General features: G+C 48.1%; 1 protein-coding gene across 6 annotated transcripts in view; it reads left to right on the top strand.

The window, feature by feature from the left end:
* Positions 1–22,596, top strand: part of NAV2 (neuron navigator 2) — a 425,616-nt gene that overhangs the window by 297,219 nt on the left and 105,801 nt on the right. For all 6 annotated transcript variants that reach the window (XM_061406213.1, XM_061406214.1, XM_061406212.1 and 3 more), the window contains one exon: positions 819–941. In XM_061406213.1, coding sequence (XP_061262197.1) covers positions 819–941 — 123 coding nt within the window. The remainder of the gene's footprint in view (positions 1–818; positions 942–22,596) is intronic.

Raw genomic sequence — 22,596 nt, 5'->3', positions numbered from 1 at the left:
ATCTGGTGACACAGGAAGACTGTGATATTCATAGAGTTTAGATGAAAAATCCAGAACTTGCCCATGATGACAAAGCTGGCTCTTGTATCCTCCATCTTTTCTTACCATCCTTCTTAAAATCTTGCCTGCTTTTTCCCCTATGCTGTTCTGTAATATTTTCCCCTATGATTTGCCAGTGACTTGTCAGTTCCCTTCAGAGTACTTAGGTAAAACACCTGCTTTTGTAATTGCTGACATTAAAAAGAATGTCACGAATGCATTTTTTCACTAGTTCCCTTCTGCTCCATAGATCCCTGTGAGTTTGGGTTAATCAAGCTGAGTTTAATTTTTGCTAACAAGCTGGTGTGGAGAAGGCAATGGCACCCCACTCCAGTACTCTTGCCTGGAAAATCCCATGGACGGAGGAGCCTGGTAGGCTGCAGTCCATGGGGTCGCTAAGAGTTGGACACGACTGAGCGACTTCACTTTCACTTTTCACTTTCATGCATTGGAGAAGGAAATGGCAACCCACTCCAGTGTTCTTGCCTGGAGAATCCCAGGGACAGGGGAGCCTGGTGGGCTGCCGTCTATGGGGTTGCACAGAGTCGGACACGACTGAAGCAACTTAGCAGCAGCAGCAGCAACAAGCTGGTGATCCTTTGGGTTGAATCAGCTGAGTTATCTCTAGGCTGTGATCAGTGACAGAACCTCCGGAAAGCCTTGGTTCCTTCTGTCTTAGGGCACAAGATGGCCATGCAGGGCTTCTGGATATGAACAGCAAGATGGTCCATGACTTGCCCTTAACCAGATATTTGCATCATCCCTTTCTCCTTTCAAAGGTACATGACCGATGGTGGACTTGGCCTCTACACCCGCCGCCTGAACCGGCTCCCTGATGGGATGGCTGTGGTGCGAGAGACCCTGCAAAGAAATACCTCCCTGGGCCTCGGAGACGCTGACAGGTAAGCCTGCTCCACTTGGGGTGGCCCAGATGTGGAGGTGACTCCAGTGGGGCCTGAGAAATGAGGGCAGTCATAGTGAGAGCCAACGTGTGCTGCTTTAACCTACCAGAGGCTGGGAGGCCTTGAAGCCAGGCCTGAGGTTAGGAGCTGGCCCAGCAGGTGGAAGAGGGCTCCTGACCAGCTCTCGCATCCTGCCTCTAGGTGGTGGATGATGGTTCTGACAGCAAGAACCCAGGGAGTTCAGGCTGGGAAGGTTTTTGTTGTTGTTTTACTGTTGCTACTGCATCTTTATCAGTTCAGCAGGCCCTGGGGATCTGCTCTGCTTCCTCCAGTAGCCAGCTTTCTAGGTATTGCATCTTGGCAGGAACAGAGTCCCTGGTGATGCACAGAAGGTCTGTGTGCAGAAGAGAGTTCCCCTGGCCATGGCTGAGCAGGCTTCCCCCTAACTCTCTGTTGCCTGGTGACAAGAGGCAGGGCTTAACCATGTAGTTTATACACTGCATGCTGAGTGGTTGTCATGATTGGGCTTGACCAGTCTTCATTGCTTCAGAGACAAAGAAGAGCTTCAGAAAACTCTGTAATAAAGAAGAACATTTGGCCTACAAGTTTCTAGTCTTTGACACAAGCCGATTCTGTGACTATGAACTATCTGTTAAGGAAGGGGTTTGGACTGTATGGTTTCCAAGATCCCTTCCAGCTCTGATGTGCTGTATTTCTGGATTTCAATACCCTTTAATGATCTGATTGTTGAAGGGTTTTTTCTGGCATACTTGACCTCTTGCCACATCTGGGTTGATGAGACAGAACATGGAATTTAGATGTGAGCGGTTTGAAATCACTCTGTTCTTTTTGGAGGCGAAGACTCGTGTGTCAGAAGGCCAAATATTTGTTGCACCAAACCAGCTTCTTGCAGTTCTCTTAGCAGGACATAGTTTCTAACAGAGAGTGAGATGACTTCTGTAGTTCCCTGGCTTCAGAGAAATAGGGCAGCATTATTAAAGAGACAGACCCTGAAGTTTCCCCCGGAAATGGAATTTGCTGAAAAGGAATCTTCACCTTCTCTTGGGGAAGACTTGGAGGCTTGGGCTGGTGTGAAGAGTGCTGAATTAGCTGTCAGGAACTTGGCACCTGCCCAAGGCCTAGGCTCAGCTACCAACTCAACCATGTCCTTCTCAGACTCTCCTCCACCTCCAAGGTAGTGATTTATACCGGAGAGGACTAGAGACAATTCAAGTGCCAATTCAAGTTAGCTTTTCCCCTGTGATTTTATTTAAAGTATTGGTTTAAAAATTCTATAGAAAGACAAACCATTTGAGAACTACTCTAAGGCTAAAACTCTCTATGACCAAAGTCTTTAGAGTAAATATTAGCAAAAGAAAAATCAGTTGTTGTAACACCCCCATTGGAGCGTTCACAACTAGTTAAATTATTTTGTTTATTGGTATTCTCTTGTAAACATGGAATTGCTCGGTAAATCTATTAGCATAAAGTGATGGCCTTACAAGGTACATTTCCCCTTGTAGCAAAAGCAGTGTCTGCACAGGCAGTTTAATTTAATGCTTCAGTGCAGGGTTAATGACATGATTACGGATCACAGCTGAGCTTGCTTTTGCCCCTGGAGGTGGGAGATTTGGGTTTGGGCTGGAAAGATGGGTGGCATTTGTTTTGTTGCTCCAGCTCAGTCTCCACGGTTAACAAAACAGACAACAGTGTCTTCTGGTTTTCCCTAAACTGGAATTACTCAGATGTGATCATTTAAGACTAAATGGATAATGAGCCAAGTTTTAAAGAAAGAATTCAGGTGGCTTACAAAAAAAAAGATTTAGTAATGCTCATAAATCTATTTTATGTAAGTTTGGACCTGTAGGCAGTGAGATATTCTGTATTACTCTCTTTTTTTTAATGCTGCACTACCATTTATTTATTTTATTTATTTTTGGCTGTGCTGGGGCTCCGTTGCTGCACACAGGTTTTCTCTAGTTGCAATGAGTAGGGCCCACTCTGCGGTTGAGATGCGTGGGCTTCTCATTGTGGTAGCTTCTCTTGTTGCAGAGCACAAGGCTCCAGAGCACGTGGCTTCAGTAGCTGTGGTGCACGGGCTTAGTTGCTCTGCAGCACGTGGGATCTTCCTGGACCAGAGATCGAGTCTGTGTCCCCTGCATTGGCAGGTGGATTCTTAACCCGTGGACCACCAGAGAAGCTCCTATATTATTCTTGGATATGTTAAATTACTTTCTTCAAAGTTAGTGTAAACAGGCCGTAATAATGCTTTAGCTTTGGCTTAGTTGAAATAGTAGTAGATTGGTTTCTTCCAAATTCTTCATGTAAGTGTGCATAGTAAGTCACTTCAGTAATGTCCAACACCTTGTGATCCTATGGACTATAGCCTGCCAGGCTCCTCTATCCATGGGATTCTCCAGGCAAGATAGTGGAGTGGGTTGCCATGCCCTCCTCCAGGAGATCTTCCAACCCAGGGATCTAACCCGAGTCTCTTAGTCTCTTGCATTGGCAGATGGGTTCTTTACCATTAGCGCCACCTGGGAGGTCCTTTTCTTGTAAATCTTCCTAAAACTATGTTCTAAATGCTGCTGCTCCTGCTGCTGCTAAGTCGCTCCAGTCGTGTCCGACTCTGTGCGACCCCATAGACAGCAGCCCACCAGACTCCCCCATCCCTGGGATTCTCCAGGCAAGAATACTGGAGTGGGTTGCCATTTAATGAGTGTTCCACAAAGTGCAAGACTAACATTATTGGTACAGAAATAATTTTAAATGGTAGATAGGGAAATACTTCTTTTTAACAATTACATTTTAATTAAAAAAAAAAAAAACCCTTGCAACTAGCATCTCAAACTTATGATTTTACACACATTTCTTAGGGTCACGATAGTGTACACTTGGAACAATTTAATGTAAAATATCAAGGAATAATATCACAGATGGTGTGCAGATATATTAAAAAATAAAAAGTACCATGCACATGGCTGCAGGCTAGGTCGTCCTGTTCCTATCCCTAACTAGAAATATGTTGTTTAAGTAATTTAGACAAGTGAAAAAAAAAAAAATGCAAAGAACCTTTCCAGAAGTCTTCCCTTCTAACCTAAAAAAAGAGCTAAGATACTTCCATGAATTTTTTTTTTTAATAAAAAGCCCAGTCCTTAAGGATTCACACACAAGCAGTAAATTACATGAGTTCTACACAAGAAATAGGAAACAAACTGAGAGATGATTTCTGATGAGACCTCAGCAAAGGGATGGCAAGCCCACTGTGCCATCACTTACAAGCAAGAACATCACTGACCTTGGCCCTTCAGCCCCAGAGGACAGCTCCCAGGGAGGCCCTGAAGGACACCCACCCACCCACTCACCAGGCAGGCTGAGGCTGTTGGCGGCAGGATGTGGCTGGGGTATCTTCAGGGTTATTAAAAGTAACTGATATGGAATGTGTACTTTCGGAGCCTGGGAGACAGAGACCATGTCTGCTGGTGAGTCTCGTATGTCACCAGCCGGCTTCTGAGAAATAATAAATGACGATCGTAAATTCAGGATGCCAAGCCTGCCCTTGATCTCCTGTCGCTCTTTAGGATTGCCACCCGTGGGCTCTCGTTTTGACCTGATAGTCATCGGGGAGACTTTCAGCAAACTAGAGCCAGCCGGCTCTGAAGGAAGGATCAAAAGGGACAAACGGAGGTGGCTTATTACAAGCTCTTGGCCCCAGATGACAGATACGTAAAGAGAGCTGTGACATGGAGGTCTGTGGACTAGCAGGCTGGGAGGAGGAAGGGATACGACAAGGAGGACCCAGGGGCTGAGCTCACAGTCACAGGGTTTGTGGAACTCAGGCCGGTTGCAGGCACTGCTGTCTCCTGGGAACCCGTCGAAAGTTCTTGAACTTCAGCAGGTTGAGTGCTTTCAAATATTAAAGCTCAGCTCTGGGAAAGTTTCCATTCTCAGGTCCCTTTCTCTGTCCCTTGAAAGCACGCTGTGGCCCTTCCCCGCATGCATAGTGCCGTAGTGTGCAGTGGGTTGAGGCAGTTAGATGCTCCCCCCAAGGTCACGTACCTGTCACTGACAGCACACAGAAGACAGAAGCCAGGCTCCTGTGCACATGGACCCCGAGCAAGACTTTGCAGTTACTTGGTAACTTTCTTCTCAACCCTTAAAACACCAATTGCTTTTGTTCATTTGGTTTAGTCACTAAGTCACGTCCGACTCTTCTGACCCCATGGACTGTAGCCTGCCAGGTTTCTCTGTCCATGGGATTTTCCAGGCAAGAATATTGGACTGGGTTGTCATTTTCTTCTCCTGTGAATCTTCATGACCCAGGAGTTGAACCCAGGTCTCCTGTATTGCAGATGGATTCTTGACTGACTGAGCTACAATTTAGGTAGTAAGAAAAAAAAAACCAACTAATGTCATATGGTAAAACATCAGCCTGAGACTTGAACAAAAATGAAAATTTCCCTCTAACATCACCAAACATAAAGGAGAAACTATTTTTTTTGTTGTTTTTGTTTTTTTTCTTGTTAAATTACAAGATTTTCTTTGCCCTCCAAATTCTGTACAGTTTACTTATGGAGATGGCTTTTCAGTTGGGCTTCAGTCATTGTACAACTTGACTGTGCATTTGGGACCCAGGCCTCAGTGCTCAGACCCATCCCAGCTTCAGCTTGAACAGGGAGTCCTGCAATTTGAGGATATGACTGTACAACCTGGTATCTGACCAGCCTGCCAAGCCAGGCCCCCCTCCCTCACTGGGAGTGTCGCAGGATCTTCAAGCCCAGGACTCTGCTTGGCTTTGTGATTTGTGTGGGACAGCTTGGCCTCCTGGCACCCAGAAGTGCATTCACAGATTTGGGCCCGACTTGGAGAGAGGAGCTGAATCCAGGACAGAGCTCCCCAACCAGCAGCTGGAATTGGTAGGCGCCCTCACCATGTGAGGTGAGCTATTTCTTAGGCATCGCCCCTGCTGGGATATGCAGACTGGAGGGAGCACTGAGGGGAACTTCTCCCATTGTCTTCCCTTTCAAGCCTGGGATAGGGAGAAAAACAGCCCCTCCAGAGACACCCAAGACCTAATCCCAGCACTTGTGAATATTTTATGACTTGTGGCCAAGGGAATAAGTTTGCTTCGTGCATGCTCAGTCATGTCTGACTCTGTGTGACCCCATGGACTGTAGCCTGCCAGGCTTCTCTGTCCATAGGATTCTCCAGGCAAGAATATGAGAGTGAGTTCCCAATTCCTCCTCCAGGGGATCTTCCTGACCCAGAGATCAAACTCATGTGTCCTGTGTTGCAGGCGGATTCTTTACCACTGAGCCATCCGGGAAGCCCAGTAAGGTTGCTTATCAGCTGACGTTTTAGATGGATTGCCCTGGGTTATCCAGGTCAGCCCAGTGTAGTCACAGGTCCTTAAAAGTGGAAGAGGCAGGAGAGGAGGGCAGACTGATGAGGTCTGAGAGGTACACCATCCATCCTGGTTAGCTTTGAAGATGAGGGAAGGGACCACAATCAAAGAACTCAGGTGGGGTGGCCTCTATACAGAGAAGGCAAAGGAACAGATACTCCCTGAAGCCTCCAGAAATGACCTTAGCTCTGCTGACATTGTGAGTTCAGTCGTTGGGACTCAACTCAGATGAAGAACTGTAAGATAGTACGTATTTATTATTTTAACCCCCCCAAGTTTATTATAATCTGTTATAGCAACAATGGAAAACGAATACAAACTTTTATCAGAAAATAATAAAAACAGGTATAGTTGCCATTTCCTGATGGAGTGCTATATGCCAGGAACTGTGTCCAGCACCTTACAAACATTTGGTCATTAATTTTTAACCTTGACCCTTTGAAAGGAGTTATTATCCTAGTTTCATAGACTTGAGTCTGTGAGAGGGTTCGTAAACTCACTGCAGGTTACATGCACACCTGACTGGCTGGTGTCCGAGCTGGGACTGAAACCCAGGCCCAGCAGACCCCTCCACTGCCAAAGGCTCTAACCACCTACCATCTGGCCCACTCATCTGCTCGCTCAGGGAGCCCCCTGTGCGTGGATTCCTCTTTAGCTCTAGCCCTTCTCTCGGTGTCATCTCATTGAATGAGGCCCTGCTCACTAAAAATGTAAGCAGTGCCCAGATGGCTGGAAAGGTGAACTCCATCCTTCAGGGACAACGGACAACAGTCTGCACTAGAGGGAAGAGGAGATGCTTCTTACCTGCTCTCCCTGCATCCCAGACTTTGCACCCAGGGACGCTGCAGATGGGCTGACCCTCATCCTTTATCCTGTCGTGATCTCAGGCCTCAAGGAGAAGGCCCTTTCGTTACTTATGGAGGATAATTGCTTAACAATGTCGTGTTGGTTTCTGCCATCAGTTCAGTTCAGTCGCTCAGTCGTGTCCGACTCTTTTGTGACCCCATGGACTGCAGCACACCAGACTTTCCTGTCCATCACCATGTCCTGGAGCTTACTCAAACTCATGTCCATCAAATCGGTGATGTCGTCCCCTTTTCCTCTCATCTTCAATCTTTCCCAGCATCAGGGTCTTTTCAAATGAGTCAGTTCTTCGCATCAGGTGGCCAAAGTATTGGAGCTTTAGCTTCAGCATCAGTCCTTCCAATGAATATTCAGGACTGATTTCCTTGAGGATCGACTGGTTTAATCTCCTTGCAGTCCAAGAGATTCTCAAGAGTCTTCTCCAACACAACAATTCAAAAGCATCAATTCTTTGGTGCTCAGCTTTCTTTATAGTCCAACTCTCACATCCATACATGAGCACTGGAAAAACCATAGCTTTGACTAGATGGACCTTTTTTGGCAAAGAAATGTCTCTGCTTTTTAATATGCTATCTAGGTTGCTCAAAGCTTTTCTTCCAAGGAGCAAGCATCTTTTAATTTCATGGCTGCAGTCACCATCTGCAGTGATTTTGGAGCCCCCCAAAATAAAGTCTGCCACTGTTTCCCCATCTGTTTGCCATGAAGTGATGGGACCAGATGTCATGATCTTAGTTTTCTGAATGTTGAGTTCTAAGCCAACTTTTTCACTCTCCTCTTTGACTTTCATCAAGAGGCTCTTTAGTTCCTCTTCGCTTTCTGCCAGAAGGGTTGTGTTATCTGCATAGCTGAGGTTATTGATATTTCTCCCGCCAATCTTGATTCCAGCTTGTGCTTCATCCAGCCCAACATTTCTCATGATGTACTCTTCATATAAGTTAAATAAGCAGGGTGACAATATGCAGCCTTGACGTACTCCTTTTCTTATTTGCAACCAGTCTGTTGTTGCGTGTCCAGTTCTAACTGTTGCTTCTTGACCTGCATACAGATTTATCAGGAGGCAGGTAAGATGTTCTAGTGTTTTCATCTCTTGAAGAATTTTCCACAGTTTGTTGTGATCCTCACAGTCAAAGGCTTTGGCATAGTCAATAAAGCAGAAGTAGATGTTCTTCTGGAACTCTCTTGCTTTTTCCATGATCCAGCAGATGTTGGAAATTTGATCTCTGGTTCCTCTGCCTTTTCTAAAACTAGCTTGAACATCTGGAAGTTCACGGTTCATATACTGCTGAAGCCTGGCTTGGAGGATTTTGAGCATTCCTTTTCTAGCGTGTGAGATGAGTGCAGCTGTGCAGTAGTTTGAACACTCTTTGGCATTGCCTTTCTTTGGGATTGGAATGAAAACTGACTTTTTTCAGTCCTGTGGCCACTGCTGAGTTTTCCAAATTTGCTGGCATATTGAGTGCAGCTCTTTCACAGCATCATCTTTTAGAATTTGAAAGAGCTCAACTGGAATTCCATCCCCTCCACTAGCTTTGTTTGTAGTGATGCTTCCTATGGCCCACTTGACTTCAGATTCCAGGATGTCTGGCTCTAGGTGAGTGATCACACCATCGTGATTATCTGGGTCAAGAAAACCTTTTTTGTATAGTTTTTCTGTGTATTCTTGCCACCTCTTCTTAATATCTTCTGCTTCTGTTAGGTCCATACCATTTCTGTCCTTTATTGTGCCCATCTTTGCATGAAATATTCCCTTGGCATCTCTAATTTTCTTGAATATCTAGTCTTTCTCATTCTTTTGTTTTCCTCTATTTCTTTGCATTGATCACTGAGGAAGGCTTTCTTATCTCTCCTTGCTATTCTTTGGATCTCTGCATTCAAATGGGTATATCTTTCCTTTTCTCCTTTGCCTTTAGCTTCTCTTCTTTGCTCAGTTATTTGTAAGGCCTCCTCAGACAACCATTTTGCCTTTTTGAATTTTTTTTTCTTGGGGATGGTCTTGATCCCTGCCTCCTGTACAGTGTCACAAACTGCTGTCCATAGTTCTTCAGGCACTCTGTCTATCAGATCCAATCCCTTGAATCTATTTGTCATTTCCACTGTATTATCATAAGGGATTTGATTTAGGTCATGCCTGGATGGTCTAGTGGTTTTCCCTACTTTCTTCAATTTAAGTCTGAATTTGGCAATAAGGAGTTCATGACCTGAGCCATAGTCAGTTCCCAGTCTTGTTTTTGCTGACTGTATAGAGCTACTCCATCTTTGGCTGCAAAGAATATAATCAATCTAATTTCCGTATTGACCATCTGGTGATGTCCATGTGTAGAGTCTTCTCTTGTGTTGTTGGAAGAGGGTGTTTGCTATGACCAGTGCGTTCTCTTGGGTTTCTGCCATGAAGCAACTCAAATCAGTTATAACTGTGTGTGTGTGTGTGTGTGTGTGTGTGTGTGTGTGTGTGTATCCCGTCCTTCTTGAACCTCCCATGCACCCTTCCATCCACCACTGTATGTGGTCACAGAACACCAGGCTAGCTCCCTGCATTAAGCACCTTCCTGCTAGCTGTCTATTTTACACACAGTGCTGTGTATATGTCCGTTCATCCACCCTCTCCTTCCCCTGCTGCGTCCACAAGCCCATTCTCTGTGTCTGCGTCTCCGTTTGAGAAGGCTTGCTCTTATACAATGCTGGGCCAGTTTACCCCTTGGTCTCCTTGCAGGTTTGGAGGAGGGGTCTCCGTTTGAGAAGGCTTGCTCTTATACAATGCTGGGCCAGTTTACCCCTTGGTCTCCTTGCAGGTTTGGAGGAGAGGTCCATGTTTGTGGATTCTGACCTGCTGCCCACTTGTGCCATTTGCCAGAGTCCACAATTTCATGATTCCCGGCCAGGCTTGTCCTTCCCTTGAGTGATCCCAGAAACCAGGGCCCCCAGAATCTGCAGAGAATCTGCAGTCATTCGAAGAATTCTCCCTGTTCCTGACTTACCACTGTAGTCCCTGCAGCATGGCTGGAGTTCGTCTGCCCAGAGTTCGGGGGTCTGCAAGGGTGCATGGCTGGAGCCGTGGTTTAAGGAGAGCTCCCCTAAAATGTTCCTTCCCTTCCCCTTGCTCTCTCCCCTCTGTGTCTTTTGTGTGCTGTCGTTTCCTAATCTTCCCATCGTCACCAAGTAAGGCAGAGGGGCCAAGTTTCGCCTTCTTTTATCTCATCACATTTCATGCCGTCTCTGGCTATTTCCCCACATCCAAGTGGTGGGAGTGAGAAACTTAAGACCTGCTCTGCCCCACAGCCCGGCGAGGCTCTCAAGCCCCAAGGAGGGTATGGCCATGCAGCACAAAATAATCCAAATTAGAAGTCAGTTGCTTGGTCACATGAGCCACATTTCAGGTGCTCCGAAGTCCCACATGGTTCAGGGCTATGCTGTTGGAAAACACAGACACTCTTCAGTAGATAGACAGCATTTCATCACTGCAGAGAGTTCTTTTGGGTAGTGCTACTATAAACCAGCTCATTGCTATTTCTAGAGGCAGCTGTGGGGTTTGCCGTGGAGGGACCAAGTGGCTAGACAATACCTCTGAGTTTCATGGCTTTGTCTCTAAAATGAGGACAGTATTCACATGCAAGGGTCCCCAACCTCCAGACCACGGACTAGTACCTCCTGTCAGATCAGTGGCAGCATTATAGTAGAAATAAAATGCACGATAAATGTAATGCACTTAAACCATCCCCTGTCACCCCCAATCCATGGAAAAGTTGTCTTCCATGGAATCAGTCCCTGGTGCCAAATAAGTTGGGGACACTGTGGTATGTGCATCACAAGACCATTGTAAGGAGGGCCTAAGGTGAAGGTAGGGAGAGTCCTTTAAGAAGTACCAGACAAAGATAAATGCACTGATTTTTCCTCAGTCCTGCAAGCCATTCCAGGCAATCTGGGCTCTACCCCTCTGCCATTCTGTTTTCTTTATATTTAATTACTTAATAGTTAAGCCCTCTTCTTTCTATAACAGCTTAGAGTAACGATGTGTAATGAAAGAACAATCGTAAATTAAAATAATGAAGCATTAGGACAGGGCAGGGGAGTGTAAGTGAGAATATGACATACAAAAAAGGGAGAAAATTGAGAATACAGGTGTACATAAGGTCCTACGTGGTTGCATATTTTCGTGGTAATTCACCATGGAGTTTCCCACCAGCCTAAGTGAAATGAACTTTGCCTTGTTCCGCCACCACCTTTCCGGTCTTTGTCTTGTCTTGCTCGCGACAGTCAGTTGATCTCTCTGTGTCCTTCTCGATCGCTCTGTCACCCCAGCCCTTCCCCTCTCCTCTCTCCTTCTGCTGGCCTGCTCCTTCTTACTGCCTTACAGCTGCCTGTTGTGTCCACTAGTGCGCCCAGCATTTTCCTCCTCCTGCATTCCAGGGTTGTACTCCATTCTGTGAGGAGAGGAGATGCCTCTAGCACAGTGCCCAGCGTCAGGGATCTCCGCTGTGCTTGCTTTCCACCCCTTCCCCCTTTCTCCTCCCTGTGTGTAGCAAGAGAACAGAAACTAGGAGAGAGTGAAAGTCATTTTAATCTAAAAGCTCTTAAAGGAGCCTCAGGGGCAAACCTGTATTTCCGTGGTAACAGGGTAATAATTACTGCACTGGCTTTTCCCAGGTGCCTCTTTTCTGCTGGTACCACTACCTTCCTTTTTAAGGGAGAGTGTCTGCTTGTGGAATGGGTGGGCAGAGGCCACGTGTGCTGAACAGGGGGCTAGTGCTGACAGGAAGCAAGCCATCTGCTCCTTAAGCTACAAAGGAATTCTCCCAGGGGGTTGTAAAGAGAAGAGAAAGAATTCATCCAGTGTCTGTGGGGTGTCATTTCTCATGTATGCAGTGTTTTCACTTAAAAAAAAAAAAAAGCTGTATAGTGGCCCCACAATTTCACTCCCTAATGTTGCTCAACTTCATAGCTTTGTTCCAGGTTACACCATAGGAGAAGCACAGTGGAGTGTGTGTGTGTTGGGGGATGGAAAGGACAATTGCTTCTCCAAAGTACTTTTTCCAAAAGTGGTTCCTTTTCAGTAGTTGCTTAAAGGTAATTTGGAGACTCGATCGTTCTTCTGTCTATGGATGAGATAATATCTAGCAATATGAAAGCAAGAGAGGTCAAAGAAAAAAGTCCAAACGGAGCACCTTTTTCTGTGCTTCCTCCCCCAGCAACCTGAAGCATAGGCCCCCCACCCCAGGTCAGAATCTGACTACACCTGTGCTCTGGAACAGAAAATAGTATGTTTCCATCCGAGTACCTAGACAAGTCTTTACATCGGTCAGTATAGGCTAGGTTGTGCCGTGTAACAAGCAACTCCCCAAACCTGCCCTCAGTATCTGGCCACTGCATGTCAGTGGGAGACTGTAATGTACATCATTCTCACCCTAGGACCCAGAGTGCCAAAGAGATGACTGTTTAGAGGACTGACCATCCCCATGGCAAAGAGAAGACATGCTCTCTCTTAAAAGCTCCTACCTGGGAATGGCCTCCGTAACTTCCACTCATTTGTCTTTGGCCAAAGGAAGTCACAGGGCTACACTTAAATACAGAGATCAAGAGTACATTTTTGCTGGGGACCTGGGAGAAGTGCTTAGTGACCATCACTGTGTATCACATGTAAGTGGCAGTCTGAGCCTAATGCCAGCCCCACCCCACCATTATGTAACCAACTCCGAATCATGCAGTTCATCACATATTTACTACATACCTATCAGAAGCTGGGCACCATGCTGCCTAGTCTGGTTGATGGCCTTGACTATCAACCAGATGGGAGAGCGTGAGCACATAGATGAGGACCATGTTGACTGAATTGGCTGATGAATGTTAAGCAATGCTATGGGTCAGTTGTATTTCAGCAAAGTATTTGGACTGTGTCTTGATATATGACAGTTTATAGAAAATGCTGATGGTTGTTTAATATTGATGGAGCATCTCCCATGCACTAGGCCCTGGGGATCCAAAGGGAAATCAGACCATCATCTCCGCTCCCTGCCCTCAAGAAGCTTGCAATCAAATTGAGGAGAGCAGAGCCTCAGTAAGCCACATGCTAAGTGCCAAAGAGATTTATGGGACCTGGAAGGACTGGGGTAGCTCTGGGGGCTAAATGTCATCCTGTGATGGGAACTTGTCGTTGCTGTAATAAGCTACAAGAGGTTTCTTTTCCTGTCAGTGATGATTTGAGAGATCCTTTAGAAATACTACCCAAGTGTCAAAATAGGCCTGCTTATTTTATTATCTGTTTGGGATTTTCCTTTTGTTTCCTTTAATATCTTTGTCATGTTTGAAGAGCAGCCTAGCTGTGATTTCTGTTACTGAAATATAAGAGCTGATGAAATAAGCCTGGTGTAGAAGGAGTCCTTACGCCAGCTGTAGAAAGTGTTCTGGCTAAGTGTAGCCTTTAGGCTGGTCAATACGGGACACTGTGCCAGCTCAGAGTTTCTGTTCAAGGTTACCTGGCATTCTAACGTATTTTCCCAGCACTGCCTCTTCGAAGAGAAGCTTACCGTGCAAGGTGGCATGAGAGGGTCCCCTCTGCAGCCCTCTCACTCTGCCGATGAGGAAATCGAGGCCGGGGGAGATTGTTAGAGGTCCAGTGACCACTCTGTCCTCCAGGCTCTGGGGAGCAAAGCTGCCTCAGCGAGAGTTTGGAGAGCATGAACAAGTAACTGATGAAAGTGCACATTATCTCTTAGGTGAAGATGAATGCAGTCCATGCAGGAAGGGATGGAGTGCTCTAGGAATCAAGAGTATTGTCCTGGATCTCTTCTGCCATCACTGAGCATCTTGAGTAAGATGCTTCCCCTCCCTGCACCCCTGTTCCTTCATCCACGTGGTCTGACCTACTGATGTTTAAAGTCCTTGAGCTCCCAGACTTGGTGTTCTTGTTTGTCACTTGAAGGACAGAGTACAGAATGACTCAGGACTGTGCTCATCCACACAGGGCCGGGACCCCACCAACCTTTCAGCTCTGATGGTCTCGATGACAGCTGTTGTTGTGTGATGGCATTTCGAGTAAGAATACAGTGCTCGTCCCTGGTCCCTGGTGTGTGTAGACCCCTCTTCTGCATGTAGCAGATCTCCTCCAGAGGAGAAAAAGCCTCAAGGTCCATCCTCACTGTGCTTCAAGGCTAAGCCAAGAGGCACTTAGCAAGGGAGGCGGGTAGCAGTGTTGCTGATGGCAGGCACAGGCTGAAGGACCAAATGACATCTTGCAAAAGGGGAAGGCAGGGCAGACAGAGCTGTGATCAGAAGTGGTGGGGCCTGCACCTTCCTGACACTTTGGAGAAAATCCATTCATTAGACATGATAATGGGTTTTGCTCTAAACTTGGAGTGTCACCAAAACTATATTAGGAGCTGAAGTTCATGGGACTGTCGTCTTGTTTTCATCAAGATAAAATTCCAAGTGACTGATAAGCCATGAATTGTATTTATTTTGGTGGATGTTTTGACTCAGGACTTAATTAGACTTGGAAGGACATTGTTCCCTAAATCAGCACTAGCGGGGGCCCTGCCTATCTAGAGGGGAGTGGGCTGCCTTGAGGATGAGCCATTGGGGGGTGGGGGGACTTCCTGCACTATGATTTTTTCATGCAGTTGGCAGGCTTTGTATGGTCTACCAGAGTCCTGCAGAGCAAAACTAGGAGTGGATTTGAACAAGACCATGAGCTTTACAGATAAGGAGACAGGCTCTGAAAGGTGACATTCCTTCCCAAAGCCACATTGCCGTAAGGGGCAAGGATAGGATTTGAATTCGGAAACCTTTGCTTTCCATCATCCAGGTTGCCTCCCTGTTTGTTCAAAGGCTCGATGCCATCCTTCCAGAAGGGACCCTCACTGGAGGCTCCATGAGTGAGGGGTGATCATCTCCTTAGGACTTTACACCGGCTGAGGGTGCTTATAAAGGTAACAGCCCGGGGACCTTTGAGACAGTGCTCTTTTCAGTCTGATTTTCTCCACCAGGAGGCTCAGTCTTAAGAAAGCCTGAGGGTGTGGCCCAAGCCAAAACTCTAGCCCTTCCCTCAGCAGAGTATAGGGATGCTTGAAGCTATGGGAGTGATGTTTTCCTCTTAGGGACATCTGACTTCTTTGGTTCCAGAGCTTCCAGCAGAGGTTTCAGAGTTGCGTTGGTCCTGCTGGTCACACCTAGTGGCCCTCAGGGTCTGTCTCCTCCGGGAGTGGCCTCTGCCGTGGACCCCGGTGGCTTTCGTCTCAGGACGTCAGGAAGAGGAGGCCGGCCTTGTCCGAGCCAGCTACAGCCTTATTGTTTTCCCTCATCTTCTGCGTGCTTTGATGTATCTCCCTGATTAATCCGTGGTGCTCAGTCCTGTAAAATTGCCTGAAATGAGATCTGAAGAGGGACTCTGACATTTTGAGGGATGTTGCAAGATTGTGTGGTGGAGATTAAATGGGGACTGAGGGAAATGAGATGGTTGCATGGCTCGGTGGGCTCAGGGCCCTTGACTTGAGGATTTCTGTTGCTGCCTCTCCGTTTAAGCTTTTACCCTGAGATGTGGGGAGAGGGACTCACAAACCCTTGGGTGGCAAAATGAGGCTTAAAAAATAATCCTCCCTAGCTGCCTCTGTGGGCTTCCAGGACACGACCCATGGGTCCCTCACGAGGGTGCAGTGGCTTAAGCCCTAGAGGAAGCGAGCAGCAGACCCGCAGGGCATCTCGGCTTGGGCAGGAGTCTGGGGTGTCATCCTGTACAGGTACAGGTGGCTCCAGAGGGTGAGTCCTACGGGGTGTCCTCCTGTTGGCCCGAGTACCATGCGGGCGTACGTAAGTGGGTCTCCAGGTACCCGCTGCCTTGTTCTGCAGGAGCTCCTGCAGGAAGAAATGATAATTTCTGGATTTGTGGTGTGGGACAGCTCACCAGGGCTCTGGGTACACCAGGGATGGAGGTCCCCTGGGAGGCTGTCACAGCTCCTCCCTCGGACTCTTGCTAGTTTGCCGTCTGTGGCTCTGGCCTCTGAGCCTCATTGTCAACAATGGCTACGCTTCCAGGGATTCTCCCCCTAAATGCTTTAACCTCCCAGAGGACCCAGTGAGGAGTTTGCCCTGTTTCACAGATGAGTCCTGGGTCAGTGGATCTAAGTGACTTGCCCGGGGGCACGTGGGCAGTGAGTGGCAGAAGAGCTTAGATTCCAACCCCATCTTCTCCCTGGGGTACTGTGCTGCCCGTCTCTAAAGGAGGAGGGTGTGCCAGTGCTGAGTAATCATGGATTCAGCTGGGTATTGGAATTTTCGGGAATGATCTCCTGGCTTCCCTTACCTGCATAACCCCCATTCATGCTCCAGGATTGGCCCCAGCCCTGTCTTTCCTAGGAGGCCTCCTTGCCCCCTCTTCTCCTTCTCTAACCCCAGACAGGGTCCTCTGGGGACCTCTCATCCATCCGGGTCTGCCGGTAACCTATGTTTTGCTCTCCGGTAGCATTTAACATGCCTTTGGAATTGTCTGCTCCTAGGTGTGGTCTGTGGAGAAGGCAATGGCACCCCACTCCAGTACTCTTGCCTGGAAAGCCCCATGGATGGAGGAGCCTGGTGGGCTGCAGTCCTTGGGGTCGCTAAGGGTCGGACACGACTGAGCGACTTCACTTTCACTTTTCCCTTTCATGCATTGGAGAAGGAAATGGCAATTCACTCCAGTGCTCTTGCCTGGAGAATCCCAGGGACGGGGGAGCCTGGTGGGCTGCCGTCTATGGGGTCGCACAGAGTCAGACACAACTGAAGCGACTTAGCAGCAGCAGGTGTGGGCTGTGTTTTCCCAGTGTCTCAGTGCAATATAGGAGACACAGGAGACGCTGTACTGGAAAGATACTTGATCCCTGGATTGGAAAGATCCCATGGAAGAGGAAATGACAACCCACTCCTCTATTCTTGCTGGAAAAAAATCCCAGGGACAGAGGAGCCTGGTGGGCTACAGTCCATAGGGTCCCAAAAAGTCAAGCACAGCTGAGTGATTGAGCACTCACAGGTATGGTATCCCCCGCTAAACTAAAGGGAGGAACCAGAATGCTGTCTTACTCTATTTAGCATTCCTGGACTCTGCACAGGCCTGGCATATACAGTAGTAGATGTTTGCTGTATAATTAGTTAATTAATACTATCCTAAGAATGATTAATAAGACTTACTGAATCTTTAGGTTTCCTCTCTTTTTCATCTAGTTTATGGGTGAGTCTTGGGCATAGTCCCTTCAAGTAGTCTCTCAAATCTCTCTGCTTCTTGCTATCTCGTCTGCCATCACATGGGCCCAGGCTGCCATGGTTTCTCTCTGAACACTCACTCTGGCCTCCTGACTGGGCTCACTGTCTCCTCCATGACCTTCATGTGGTGCTTTCTCCACCCAGCAGCCATTGTGACCTTCTTAACACATATCCCACTACCCCTGCCTTTAACTACCTCAGTGGATTTCCCCTGCACATAGAATGGAATGCAGACTTCTTAGCGTGGTCTCCAGAGTAGGAGGCGTTCTGTTGTTCCATTGCATGCGTGCTCAATCGTGTCCAACTCCTTGCAACCCTTTGCACTGTACCCTGCCAGGCTCCTATCCATGGGACTTTTCAAGCAAGAATACCGGAGTGGGTTGCCATTTCCTCCTGCAGGGGATCTTCCCGACCCAGAGTTCAAATCCGCATCTCCTGAGTGTCCTGCATGGCAGGCAGATTCTTTACCTGTTGAACCATCAGGGAAGCCCAACCCCTGCCATCTTTCTGGCCTCATTCCACTTTTCTCTCCCCAACTCAAGTCCTGGAACTTGCCAAGTATCTCCTTTCAGAACCTTTGCATATGCGATTCCTTCTGCCTGGAATGTGCTTCTCACCTTCCCCCCTTTTTATAAGGCTGGCTCATTCTTATCCTTCAGGTCTAAACTCAAATATTTCACCCCCTTCTCCGAAATGACTCCTGACCACTCTCTCAAGGTCTCAGCTGTTAGTGGCTTTTGCAGCATCCAGTTTATTTCACACCCCTTGATGGCATTTGTGCTGATTTTTCTTTATTTGTCTGCTATGTCTTCCTACTAGGCTGTGTGTATCAGGACAATAGAAACTAGGTTAGTTCTGTCGGCAAGTGAATCTCCTACCTAGCACAGTACCTGACTCAGAAGGGTGCTCATTATAGATGTTTGTGAATAACTGACTGACTGGCTCTGTGATGCAGGGCCAATATGCAGAATACTTAAAACCAGTGAGATGCAGGCACCAACTGACCAGGGCAGGCACTGATCAATCAGAATGAGGTATCAGTGGCAGTAAACAGCTCTTAACCGCCAATACAAATCAATTCTAGAGCTGTGGCTTACAGTGATCCATCCCACACAGCCTTGTCCAGTCTTCAGTTAACCACAGCCCCAAACTGGACTCAAAATTGGGTTTGTTAGTGTCCAGGAGGTTCTCTGGTGGGAGACCGAATGGTTCGACCTAGCCTACTATCTTTCTTGGAAAAAGATTTCAAACCTATGACCCCCTGACATGTTTAGACTCCAACTTGACCACCTCCCAGCCACATGACAGAGATCAGTTAACCATCCTGAGCCCCTGTGCTCTCGTTTGTAGAATAGAAATAATGAGCCCACTTCGTCGAGTTGTCGTGCAGGGGTAATGTTAGCACAGTGCCTGAGCCTAGTTAAATCCCCTCCATGAACAGCAACCGGTTTGTAAAGGATTAGAGTGCCAGTCACACACATGGGGAATGAGAGACACAGGAAGGTTGAAGAGCCTCAGCTGCGGGCCCAGGATGTGAGCACAGGTCCTGCAGGCCCCCTCGCAGCACTGTGACCCCCTGCCCCCATCACCTCCCTCCTGCAGAATACCCTTCTCTTTGTGATTCTGCTTTGGGGCAGTCTCAGCTCCCTTCTCCCTGCTTCTCCTATCCTGGGGGAACTCTGGCAGGAGGAAAAGCGGAAGATATCATTTAAGGCCTGAGCCCTGCCATGAGAAACTGGCACAAGCTGAAGTAGTCAGCATGCCCAGACAAGAGGTCTCACTCTTGAAACTGGCAGCCTCACCACAGTAGAACAACATCAGAGGTGCAAACCTGTTCAAATCCTCAGCAAAGGTCTTGAAACAGAACTTGAAAGGGTTTATGACCCTGGGGATTTAAATGTCTCTCTAAGCCAAGCTATAATTCCGGCTCTGCTTTTAGAAGTAAAGATCAGAGCCATAATTTGAGGAGGGCCTCAGAAGGCACACTGATTATGTTTCAGGACAAGCTGTGGGCCCTAGGTGCTGTGGGTGGGAGGGCCTGGGGTACAGACCAGGCAGGGCGCATGGAGGGGAGGGGACCGGGGAGTAAGGCAGGGTGTCGAGCTGAGGCAATTAAATGCCCTTGCTTCTCCCTTTAAACAAAGGCCTGACATAGCCTCCCAGAGGGCTGTGCTCTTAATGATCTGGAATAAAAGGCTAGAGAGCAAAGCCAGCAAGCTGGTAGAGCTAATGCAGGCGCTGGCCTTGAATGTCCCTGCAGGAAGTCTGGAGCTGGAGCCCAAGGCCTCTGTCCACAAGCTGTGTTTATCATGCTAATGACCAACCACTCCGTCCCTAGCACCCGCCCCCACCCACGTCAATCCTAGACTTCAGATCTGAGCTCCACTGGAGCCAGAGAGCCGGGCCCCTTTCTCCACAACCCCCACCCAACCGCTTCATGGCATGGTCTCCCATGCTGTATTTCCTGGCACTGACCCTCAGCTCTCACGGCCGCTGTGCTGTTACCCCACACATCAGTCCCAGCACAGCCGCAGTGATCTCCCCAAAGGCAGATCTGATCGTGTGCACCACTCACCTGCCAAGAAGCACCTGGAATGGTTCATCCAGCCTTGGCCCCAGCTGCCACGCCAGCCTCGTAACCCGTGCAGCACCAAACCTTCACAGCCGCCCGCACACTCCACAATGTTCAAGGTCTCTGTGCCTTTGCCCATGGGATGCCCTCTGCTGAGAATGCCCTCTCTGACCCCGCTTTGCCAGGCTAACACATACACATCTTCCAGCATTCATTTCCAATGTTTCCTTACTTGGCACCTCAGACTTAGTAAGTTTCCTTACAAGGAGCTCCCAAACGGCCCTGTGCAATTCTTTAACTTCTGACAAAATCTTGACTATTTTTTTTTTAAATGTACTAAACTTGAAAAACAGGGATTATCTTAGTTATTGCTGAGTTTCTAGGACCTGATAATATAGTGTCTGGCATGCAGTTGGTGCTCAGTCAACATTTATTGAACTGAACTCCTGCTTTTTAATCAGATGAGTTACGTCTCCCCAGCCGGAGACCTTGGCTTTTCACTATGGACACGGTTGTTTCTCTTGTTCCTCAGTGCTGATTCAGCCCTTAGCAGCATGGGTGGCACAGAGTAGGTCTTCATCGAAGATCAGGTGCCAGTCTGACTGAGATGACTCAGGCATGGCTGTCCCTTCCATCCGGTGGAGCACTTACCAGGGAACTTAGCATATGTGGGCTTCTGGGCTGACCCTATGGGTACCCAGGGGTCGGGAGTGGTGCCTTCTTTAAAAATACCAAAGGCTTCTCCATTATCTCAAAGACCAGCTCATGAAAGGACGATGTAGGCAGAGGAATGTCGAGGGGACGTTTAGGTGGATCTTGGAAAACAAGTTGGGTATCTGAGTGGTGAGGAGGATAAAGAGCCGTCTAGATTTGGCAGGGCGGAGAAGGCAATGGCACCCACTCCAGTACTTTTGCCTGGAAAATCCCATGGATGGAGGAGCCTGGTAGGCTGCAGTCCATGGGGTCGCTAGAGTGGGACACAACTGAGCGACTTCACTTTCACTTTTCACTTTCATGCATTGGAGAAGGAAATGGCAACCCACTCCAGTGTTCTTGCCTGGAGAATCCCAGGGACAGGGGAGCCTGGTGGGCTGCCGTCTATGGGGTCGCACAGAGTCGGACACAACTGAAGCGACTTAGCAGCAGCAGCAGCAGATTTGGCAGGGAGGGAAATGGGATGAAGGGAAAGGAAGTCCCGTCTCTGCAGGCTGACTGTGTGTTTTCCAGGCTGGCTAGTGCTTTGCTTCAATACAGAAAGCCTCACCTTTAGTAGCCATGTCCCCCTGTGCCCTTCAGAAGTCACCTCTCCCAGCTCTAGGCTGCAGCAGAGGTCATCTCTGTGCCCTTTGAGAGGAGCCTTCTGAAAACAGACGCTGATAGACTGAGGCAATAGCTGACCTATCTGCAGATACCCTGGGGCTCACCGTAGTAGAACTGACCTCCTCCTAATGATTAAACACTACACAAACACCCAGTGACCAGGGTGTCCCGCCGTAAACGGGCTGTAAACCCTGGACTGGGGCGGGGGCAGGGGAGCAACAGCTGTTGTCCCACCAACTGGAGGAAAGGAGGCTGGAGAAATGCTTTCTGCCCTAAGCAACGAGCCCTGGGGCAGGTACCCAGAGAACAGACCCAGAACTTCACGTGCCACCAAGAGGGAGGTGGGGCGAGGGAGTGGTGGGGTTCAGAGGTCACTGAGAATGGAAAATAACAAGTGCCTCCCTCCCCTCTGCAGTGTTAGACGCATTAGTGTGCATCAGTGTGCATCCCAGCCTGGTGGTAAGTTCGTGTTGCAGATGGAGAAATAGAGCTAGTAACCCATGGGGCTGGGTTCAAATGAGGGTCTTATGTTATATTCATCTGCATACCCATTATGAGGGGAAAACTATCACCACCACCTTCGAGTCTCATAATGCAGCTGACTCAGAGAGGCTAGGTCATTTGTCTGGAGTCACACAGCAAGCAGGACTAGTCCCAGGTCATCTGGCCTGCGTGCACAAGCCCTCTTCATTATCTCAAATGACCACACACTGCCCCCAGCCACTCTTCGGAGGGGTCAAGGGACTCAAAGGGCCAGGTGTGGGAAATTGCCTCTCCTATCTGTAACCACTGCTTACCATCTCTAGGTTACCACTTGAGCCCAGCAGGAGAAAGAATCACACCTGTACCTGTTTCTGCCTTTTGACTCTCCAGGAAGGAGGCCGCTGGGACTTCCTGGTGGGAAACGTTGGGGGTTCACGCCCAACCTCCTGTGCACACGCTTCTTAGTGGTTTGGAAGGGCCAGACCAGGGCTGTAGGCATGAAGCCTCTTGAGAGCTGGGGATGAGAATGAAGCCTCTTGAGAGCTGGGGATGAGAATGAAGCCCTCTCGACAAGCCCACTTGTCACCAGTCATCTTGATTTATTAGAATCCACTGTTCCCATTCTTCAATGAGTAAAACTACCATTCCATTCATGGGATTTAGGGTTTTTAGCTTCTGGTTTTGTCATATTGTTAATAACAACAATAATGGTAATAGTGTCTAGTGGGTACTAAGCCCATAGAGAACTCGAGTGGAGTTAAGACATATTTGGAAAGAAAACATCCAGAAAT

This window comes from Bos javanicus, chromosome 29 (assembly GCF_032452875.1).
Source record: "Bos javanicus breed banteng chromosome 29, ARS-OSU_banteng_1.0, whole genome shotgun sequence".
NCBI lineage: Eukaryota > Metazoa > Chordata > Mammalia > Artiodactyla > Bovidae > Bos > Bos javanicus.
Note: the sequence above shows the minus strand (reverse complement) of the source record. Positions and strands in the feature narration are given on the sequence as shown.